A 10,288-nucleotide genomic window follows, 5' to 3' on the forward strand; every position below is an offset into this window, starting at 1 on the left:
CACACACCCCGCCCATGACTCCTGCAGGCTCTCGGGTGAAAGTGAAAGTGAAACTTAAACTGTCTGCTGAGCTCTCAACATTAGTTCTCACTCAGTGAAGCCCTTTTCAGATTAAAAATACATTTGAGGAAATGTATTTTCAGATGCCAAGTAAACTGCATCACAGCCACCCGCACTGAAAGGGCAAGACAGAAGTGGAAGGTGGTTTTTTAAAGAGACACAGTCCAATTTCAAGGTGTTTAGAAGAGGAAGTGATGAGAAGATAAGTTTATTTTCTATTTAAACATAAAAACAGCATTTTAATAACAGCTAAAGGTGACATAGATACTTTATTATGGTATAGTATTTAAATGTATGCCTGAGAAACACATAATATTGGCCTTTTATCCAATATTTTCAAATGTCTCACTGTGTTCTGATCAGAAGATTTCATAAGCCAAGACATCCCTGATCCACTAAAAATAATAAATTCCTCCAAACAGTCATGATGCCTGTCCTTCAGTGGTTCACTTTGCAGTGATGGATCTGTGTGATGTTCATTTCACTCCCTGAAAGAACACACAAAAATATTGTTTTCGTTCCCCAGCTTGGTCTGGCCAAACGACGGGTTTTTATAGCAGACAGGACAAAAGTTCATTGATAAATGTGCCGGTGTGGGTTTGGGTTAAATAAGGATCAGAAGCAGAACCCCCGCTGGCTGTTAGCAGTGTGGTCTCTGGGTGCAGACGCTGAGGCTTATGGAGGAGCCGGACAAACCCACTGAACCCTCCGCGGTTCTGCTTCCTTCCCCGTTTTCTGCTAAAACCATCAGGACTCGGTGTGTGGATTTGTGTACCGAGGGCGAGCTTTCATCTCCGGATCTGAATGAGATGAGACACCCACAGTCTGAGTATTTACAACTGTCTCAGCAGCCGTCTTGTCTTTTCTAAAGCTTCGGTGTCTCTCACACACAAAATAGCATCACTCCACATCCAGAGGAGGCCCGGCCTTGACTGACAGCTACCCCATGGGCTAAATGAAAGAAGGAAATCACCAAAGCAACCGCAGCCCACGACCGCCGCACTGTTATTATCCGGCTCGGGTTTTCTTTGCCTCCTTCTTTAGCCCCATCAAAACACGGAGAGGGGCTGGAGAACAACAATTACCAGGAGGGGGGAGGTGCGTAATTATTCAACAGCAAGACAAGCAGGGGTCAGAGGTAAGTAAAGGCTGCGCGGTGGTTCCAACTTCAAAACACTCTCTCTTCTTCCACTCTCACTGCAATTATCCCTAATTGGAGAGGGAGGCAAAAATAAAACAGAAAAATCAAAGTCTTCTGGTGTCTGGAGAGTGCTGCTTAACTGATGATGTGCAAGAAATCCTCTCCCTGCCTGGCCCTAAACATTTCTGCGTTTCCCACCAAAATCTTAACGCTCCATCTTCTTCATTACTGCGTTCCTATCGTCAAAGAGGATAAACAGGATATCCTCATACACAAACAAAACCTCATTTATACACATCACACAGACCAATATGGAAATACCAGTAGCTCAGAATGAAGAAAAGAAAAAAAAAAACAAGAGCAAGAAGTCAGAATCAAGGACAGAAAAGTTAAATCTCTGAGGTCCGTTAATCCTCAGGCTCAGAAAGGCATCAGTCCTAATTACGGCTGAGGATAATTAAAGACAGAAGGGGGGGAAAAAATGACTTCACCACTTCAGTGAAGGATTTCTTTTCTGACAATTTTAATTGTCATACCACAGATTCCACTTTTAAGAGTCAACAAGTTGCTTCAAGTCCTCTGCTGAGAGTATGAGCTGGTACAGCATTACTGTCAAAATGTCACCCGTCGTCTCGAACGGTTGATTTAAACAAAGCTTTTCTTAGAAGAACCTCGTGCAAGTGGAAACAATGATTTAGGTATTGCTTCACAATATATATCAAATGTCAACATTGTTGTCACAAATTAATTGCACAGAATTGCTGAAACAGATATTAAACTTAGCACCAAGACGTTGAATACTTATTTGTTGTTGTAACAATGATTCTCTGCATTAAATCCTGTACAGATTTTAAAAAATCTATTTATTTTCTATTAAATGCTGCCATATTTGTTAGACATATTTGTTCCATTGGGCGGGTTTTGTTTCGAACTTCTGGTATCCCCAGTGTTCAACACCTGTGAGCAACCAGCATCAATCCTATGTCTCCCCAGTCTGGGACCAAACTTTATCCTCCAAGATGACAGCGCTCAACCCCCACAGGGCTTGGTTTATCAGAAATTACCTCCGAAATGTTAGCGAGGAGAGGATGGACTGGGATCAGCTTGGAAGTGCTGTCCTTTCTAGAGTGACCAACACAACTACATTGGCCAACTTTAGGCAGTGGTGGGCAGCACTAATCTAAATATTAGTTGCACTAACCCTAAAGCACTAACTCAAATATTAAGGTCCCCTAATTCTAAAGCACGAACACACTGAAAAATATTAGCGAAAGCTAATTCTAAAGCACTAATATAGCCCAGTTGACAAACTGTATTTTACATTTTTCAGAGTCAACATAAGACAATATTTACTTTGTGCAGAATATTGTCTCCAGTGCCCTTGGTGGGCCAAATGGGAGCCACCTGCAGGTCACATTTGGCCCGTGGGCCTTCAGTTTGATACATGTGACCTTGCAGATATACGCATATGAACAAAATGTATGACAGATTTCAATAATGCTGATCAATAACATTTAAAGACATAAGTTAGTGCTTCTAAATTTAGCCCATGAATTTAGCAAGTGCTAATCCACTAATGAAGTAAAAAAAAAAAAATAGCAAAAGCCCTAAAGCACTAATCAGGAAATTAGCTCCCCTATTAGTGCTTTAGTGCTTTAGGGGAACTGTGCCCACCACTGACTTTAAGGAATGGGGTAGCTACCCAATGAAGAATTAGCTAGAGGTGCTATCACGTGACTTTTCATGGACGGAGAGAGCGGCCATATTGTTCAGGGCGACAGTAATGTTAGCTGGTGAAACTGAATGTGGTGACCAACTTAGATCAGCACATCATTGAAACTCAGCTTGCTATTGACAACCATTATTTTTGATTTGATAGAAATGCTTGTCAGTATAATCATATCAGGTAAAAACACGTTGCCAAGGTACACACGTCTGCAATGAATGATGTTTCTAATGGGCAGAAGCTAACCAATGAAAAACTAATATTTATATGCAGTTCGACACAGAAATCTATATGGTTAAAWGTTTTGATTCACTCCTTCCAATACGATGTTGCACTCGTACCACAGCATTCAATTTTCTGAAGCATGCGTAACACCTGTAGTCAAAATATCTGATTGGGGATATCCCCCAACAGCAGTGTGTGATGTGAGGAGGTGCCAAGCTGTTGTGGCTGTGTATGGTTCTTCCACTTGTCACTGATACCTTTGTTTAATAAATGAAAGCATCTTACGGTAAACTGCAAATGTGTCTTGTTTATTAAAACTTCTATTGTTCAGCCCAATAAACAGCAAACGAGAGTAAACGGCAGAATAAAATGGTTGACATTGGCAGAGAACATTTGGCACGATTTTCATTGGTACAACGCACAAACTTAACTCTGCTACTCGACTCATACATGCACCTTCTTAACAAAAGTGGCACCATTTAAGTGGAAATAAAGAAGATTTCCAATGGTATAAGATTTATTGCCAACCAAACAAAAATTTCTTTATTAATGTGCTAAGTTTAGATCTGTTTATCAGACAGTCCTCTGGTGCCTGAAATGCTCAAAGCTGATTTCCATTATAGTGGCCTAAATTATGAAGTACACAGACAGTGCTGTAACAAAAAGAAAAACAAGTATGAAAATGGTAAATTTATGGCATTTAGGATATTGTCATCATGGTATTCGAAAACATTGCAATTGCATGTTTAACTAATTTTATTTATCCCTTAGTTTGGATGAATCCAGAAGCTCTTCATGTTTAGAGTGGAAGGAACCTCAGTGTAAACAACAGATGTGTTAGCTGCAGAAATTTACAAAAAGAAAAAACTACTGTGCAACAAACTTCATCTCTAATCTTCATTACTTAGACTCTTTTTATAGCAGTGCATTTTAAAAAGGACATAAGGAACTTAGAATGTTTCACACAGAAACAATAAATCCCATAAATTGAAATTGTGTAATAAATGTCAGTTTAGCCCAGAATTTCTGCAAACTGACTGAAATACGAAGGCAAAAAAAACCTAAAGTAAAATGATAATTTGTCTTATTTCTTAAAAACTGAGCAGTTGTTGAAGAATAAATAAATGAAGACAATCTGCTAATAGGAGTTCCTCCAGTTCTAACTGGTTTGCAGAACTTCATTGTGCATCAGTGAAAACAATTCATGGAAACCAAAATAACTCCCAGACCAATCACTGTCACTCAAAATGTTGCCATGGGTGACCAGTTTGCCCGACAGCCTCCTCAGAAAGAGGATCTCATTCACACCAAGTTTAACTTTTTCACTGATGTCATATTAAGTGGTTTATGGCTCGATGCATGTAAACTATTCAGTAGCTAAATTTTAACATTTATATGCACTGAAACAAATAGTGAGAAGTCAAAAAAGAGGAAGTTCAGACATTTATGATGTTATTGTGGAGGCTGGGAGTTTCAACTCGTACAAGGAGCTACTTTTTCAAAAAATTGCTAAGTTTTGATATCAAAGAGAAACGATACGGACACAATGTCGAGACCATGCATACAGTACATTAAACCTTCATTTTTCAATTTTGAAAGAAAATATGTTTTGAAACTTGTTGGCTAAGGAAAAGATTTAACAGAAATCAAAAGATCGATCAGTGGGATGCTTTAAAACATTGTCACTCCTAACCTGTGAAATTATCTTTAAATTATTTTCCGAGTTAAAAAATATTTACTCAGTTGTAAACCTGTTCATGGGGCGTTAAATGTAAAATAAAATGTTCAAAAATGTCACTAACACATTTTCATTATTAGCTCACTTTCTGAGTGTTAAATGCTAATTAAAAAAATTCCACTAACATTTTCTATTTTATTATTCAGCTCACTGTTCTTACATTTTGCTAATTTCCACTAAATGTTCAATTTAAATGATAAAAAATGTACTTAAATATTAAACGTTTAAATCTAAAGGTGTAAATCTAAATGTAAAAGTTAAATTTTAAAAGTTGTAAATGTTTAAGTTTACATTTAAAATTTTTGGAAAGGAACACAGCCTTTACTGTTGCTCAGTTCTAGCTCTGATGTCATCATCGTGCGAAAAAGCATCCGCTAACACAGCTAACACAGCTAACACAGTTAACGCTGCTAACGCTGCAAAAGATTGCATTTAAATTTTAAATTTAAAATGTGTTCATTGAAAACAGTGTGGATGGTGTGGTCTGGCGGTTTGAAGTGCTGCTCGGAGCACATCAACTACAACTGCAAGTTTGATGTCTTGTAGGGCAGAGTTAGCAGCGTTAGCGGTTGCTATTGTSTCAGGATGATGACATCATCACAAGAGCCAAATGCTGCGTTCCATTCCAAAATACTTACATCTAAACGTCAACATTTAGCCACGTTTACATTTAGGATTTAATATCTGCATATTGTTTAACATCTAGTAAAAATTAGCTAAATTTAAGAACGAGTTAAATGATAAAATGTTAGAGGAATTTTTTAAAAGTAGGATTTTACAGCTAAATAATGAAAACGTGTCTTTTTTTAATATTTTATTTTAAACTCGGCGCCCCGTAGTTCACTGAAATGCTCTTAAATTACCGGCAAAGCAACAGTTTTTGAACTCACTTAGGAGTGGAGAGAAGATGGAATGCTCTGTGGGGGTGAGCATTGTCATTTAGCTCACCAGAAAGCTTGGTTTCAAGGTTGGCCGAAAAACCGACACAAACATTGTTAAGATGCTTGTCATCTTCTGTACACTTAAAAATAACACAAGTCTGTATGGTGACGAGAGATGATGATTTTCTCACCCAGTAGTTTTTGTGATGAGGTAAATTGTTGGATTATTTGCCAACTTTTATCCCAACCAGCAAACCAAAACTAATAAAAACAGGTAAAATGTGGATTTTAGGGACACTCATATAACCTCCTTAATTTTTGCCCAAGAACACAACTGGTTTCGCTGTAAACACTCTCTGTGAGAGTCTAACAACTGAAGCCTTTTGAACTTGTTTTCAGGATTTTCAGGATATTTGACAGACGTTTGGCAGAAACGAAACAGTTGCTGAACCCGTTTTTATAATATGACGTAACACTGTTTCACACAAAACCTGAGCTGAGGTGGATGAGTGACTAACTGTTGTATAGTCGGGTGACGGTTTTTGATGCGCTCTCTGCAAAAAAATGCACCGATCTCATAAAGGGACAATGCATCAAGTTCAGACTTGGTTTGTCTGGGACCACTTTTCATTTCCTTCATCCAACAGCCTGTAGGCCATGTTAGCATGAAGATATGTTCTACAAATATGACCCCCAGAATGYTGGGACATTGTGTTACATGCAAATAAAAACAGAAGGCAAATCTCATCAACTCGTAATTTTATTCACAACAGAYCATAGTAAATGTTTGGAACTGAGGGTTTTGGAGTTTTCAGAGTGGGAAAGTTGTCCTATTTTTGTGCGATGTGGGATCAGTTGTTCTGTTCTAGACCTTCTTTGCCAGATTTCATGATACAGCAAATGTTTTAAACTGGTAAAAGSTCTGGATTGCAGGCAGGCCAGTTCTGATAAAGACATTGTCTGGATGGGACCTTACGTTGTTTTAAAATCACTTTATACTTTTTTGCATTGGCGGTGCCTTTCCGTTCATGTAAGCTGTTTATGCCATAAGCACTAATGCACCCCCATACAATCAGAGAGGCAGGTTTTTGAACAGGGTGCTGGTAACAGACTGGATGGCCCCTCTTCTCTTTAGTAAAAAGGCATCTGTAGTTTCCACGAAATCATTTCAAATTCTGATTTGTCTGACCAACAAATATTATTTTATTTTGCCTCTGTTATATTTTACACTTTGCTTAAGGGAAAATGCATCTAATTTTGCATGATAGAGCTTTAACCATCATGTTTACAGATATTGATAAACTGACGTGTTCAAGCAGTGATGTCCAAAACAGAACCAAACCTGTTTATATTTGTTTGTATTTAGTACTGTTTACATTGTTGTCATTTTATGATTTTGTAGTGATTGTATATCGAGCACATATAGACTTTCAGTGTTGAATGATTTTAGGCTGTATTATTAACTCTCCTGATGGAAACTAGCTTAAACTAAATCTGGTGCAAAGCATCTTTTATTAATGCTTTTTCGTTCATGTTGTCCCTGTTAAATAAACTAATAAACAAACAAATAAACAATGCAGTGGCCCCTGAGGGCTCACAAGCTTCCATTATTGACTTCCAGCTTTGTTCTTTTTTCAGCGATGTCTCCACTCTTGAAAACCTTTATTGGTTGGATAAACTGTAAATAAAATGTAGACAGTAGGATTTTCAAATGCTTTAAAATTTTCCCTCCTGCTTTTAGAGCCTTTTACTGTCTGTCCCATATTTATTTTAGATATAATGCTATGATTCAATTCGAAATTGCATTTTTTAACCCCCAATAAAATACAATTTCTTAGTTTAAACRTTGTTTCTTTGTTTTGTTGTGAATCAAATACAGCTTTATGAGATTTGCGAATCACTAAATTCTGTTTTAATTTACATTTTACACGAGGCTTCAATCTTATGGGAACTTATGACCTATTGTCATTTGCAGTAAGTTTTAACTAAGAAAAAAGAGACATGTAAACCTATTTAATGATGCCTGAGTCTAAACAGAGCAACAGTCTGGCAAGTTTTCTAAGTTAAACACAGTCAGCTTCTCAGCACTGATGAACACAGTCAAAAACAAACAAAAAAAAAACAATCCAGCTGATTAATTACAGATAAATCACTACACTTATCTCTCATCAAGTCTTTCACGAGGAAACTAAGCAGCAAAAACATCAGCAGATAAGATTCCAGCACCATCCAGCCGTTCGCAGACAGGTTGCAGCTCAGTGTCTGAGATCAGAAACATAAAAAACAGATGATCTTACCTGCTGAGAGGTTTTGGGGAACAGCGGTTCACTGGGCTTGCTGAGCTTCCCCGCAGACCCCTGCGCTCCCCTCTCCCCTCTGCTCATGGCTGAGAGGCTGTGTGCGAGGCGACAGCTGTACCTCTGCGGCTGCGTGTGTGAGGCTGCGGCGATGAAGTGTGTGTGACTGTGGCCCCTGCTGTGAGCCAGGGAGGCCTGCCACTGGGAGGTGCGTGTCGGAGGCTGGAAGTGGATGTGGCCCGGGCTCCGGGCGGCGTGAGTGACAGCTCCGGAGGCAGGGAGCTCCTCCTGGGGCCCCGGGACAACAACTCTGTCAACTTCTGTCGCCATTCACACGCTGCTGTGGTGCTCTGGAAACAAGCCAGGGAGAAGCTGACAACACCTTATTGACTTCCATTCATTAAAGCCTAAACCTAACCCCTGACCCCTAGAGCAAGGTTTGGGTCCCAATAAGGATTACAGGTCCTGTAAAGGTAAATGTTTATACAAGGTCCTAAAAAAGGTAACAAAACTCAGGTTCACACACTCATAAACACACATTAAAGACAGGTATGCACTGAAGCAACCWCAAGAATGCAGGCGTGTGCACAAACTTGTATGAGCACAGCAGATGCTCATCACTGTTTGGATGCAGTAACAAAAACTGACAAAGATGGGGCTTTTGAAGGCCCTTTCCGAGATCAAAACAGACAGTCAGTAAGATGCCACCATTCAGAGAGGGAGCCAGCAGGGACTGAGAGGAGTGTGTTGTGTCCCCCCCCTCCCTCCCTGAGCAGCTGGGGAGGAGGAAAAACAGGAGCATCGTCTCACCTCAGGAGGGATGATGGCGGAAGCAGCCGCCGCTGTTCGCTCGGTCCGTGGCGGGCAGGACGAGACGGGAGACGGCTGGAGGACGGAGACGGTCTGCGCGCGGGTCCGCTCTCCTCAGCTGTGACGGAGCTGCGCCCTGCAGCGGCCGCGGCGGCGCACCGCACGTGCGGGAGCGCGCGACTTGAGCTATGGAGATAATCTGACGTCAGAAATGWTGTTTTTGTACGCAAWTTTTTTTTGTTTTGTTTTGTTTTTGAACGAAAGTGAGTAAAAAAAAAAAGCGTATTGCACACTAGAACTTTGAAATGTAAGCTTAACCCAAGAACATTAAATAATCTTACCTAATAACAATAAATATCTTACCTGTTGCAGATAGCTTTTTTTTGGGCCTTGTTTTTTTTTAAACCGTAAAATTTCTGTAGCGTTTTAGCCATTTGTGTACACAACAAGAGTGATCAATTTCTTTGACACTGGAACTTTTTAAAACCAGGGTCTTAGAATGGAGGTTTAGGAAACACCCAATATCAGTATCATCAATTCCAGTCCTCGAGGTCAGCAGCCCTGCATGTTTTACTTGTTTCTCTGCTYCAACACACCTGATTTGAATGAATAGATAATTATCAGGCTTCTGCAGAACTCGGAAGAGGTAATTCACTGACTGAATCGGGTAAAACATGCTCTGTAGCACTCAARTTTTTACCATGTAACGTTTCAAATGTTCTTTAGGCATGCACAGGGTCCAGATGACCTCGGTTTGGGTAAAGATTTGTTTTTATGGTCATTAGCATATTTTATRTTTAGACTTTATAATCAGTCTGACTCTGAGGTTGAGCTGTGCGCTACATGATGAGTGAGGAGAATGAAAAGTGGGAGTTTTGTTCTTTTTTTATATCTAACAATAAATCCTCATGATGGACCTACAGGATGAAGGTGTCAGAAGCCTGTTGCTTTTTTCAGAGAAATTGTTTTGCATGAAAACCAAAGAACTCTGCTTGGAGAAAGGAACACAAAACACTCTGGTAGATTTATGGGCTACATTATGTGTGATTTATGATCCAACGGGTCGGCTTCTTTCTGTCAACTCTTTGAGTGGAGGATGTCTACTCTCCACAGTGAACCTCTCATCAGAGCGTGACAGCAAACACGTCGCGGAGACTTMGGCTACTGAACTCAGACTTTAAATTCCAAGTACGCGGGCCCTTCTGTCAAAAAAGATACCACGCCGCTGACGACCATGCAGGCACAGCTGCAGAAAGGTCAGACACGTGACCTGCGTTAAAGCGTGAAGAGGAATGTGCAAAAAGGAAAGTTTGAGGAAACGTGGAAGTTAAAGGCAAAAGCAATTCCCTGCGTGCTTCAGCTTATTAAATATGTAACACAAAGGAAATGTGTTCTCTTTAACTCCTGAAC

General features: G+C 39.8%; 1 protein-coding gene across 1 annotated transcript in view; it reads right to left on the reverse strand.

The window, feature by feature from the left end:
• The window catches only part of mfsd2b (MFSD2 lysolipid transporter B, sphingolipid), a 34,170-nt gene extending 24,935 nt beyond the window's left edge, over nucleotides 1-9,235 (reverse strand). Inside the window, exons 1-2 of the mRNA XM_014020075.1 lie at nucleotides 8,879-9,235; nucleotides 8,069-8,418 (exon numbers count right to left, since the gene is read on the reverse strand). Coding sequence (XP_013875529.1) covers nucleotides 8,069-8,398 — 330 coding nt within the window. The 5' untranslated portion in view covers nucleotides 8,399-8,418; nucleotides 8,879-9,235. The remainder of the gene's footprint in view (nucleotides 1-8,068; nucleotides 8,419-8,878) is intronic.
• Between the last annotated feature and the right edge of the window lie 1,053 nt (nucleotides 9,236-10,288).

The sequence above is a fragment of the Austrofundulus limnaeus genome, unplaced genomic scaffold (assembly GCF_001266775.1).
Source record: "Austrofundulus limnaeus strain Quisiro unplaced genomic scaffold, Austrofundulus_limnaeus-1.0 Scaffold239, whole genome shotgun sequence".
NCBI classification, from domain to species: Eukaryota; Metazoa; Chordata; class Actinopteri; order Cyprinodontiformes; family Rivulidae; genus Austrofundulus; species Austrofundulus limnaeus.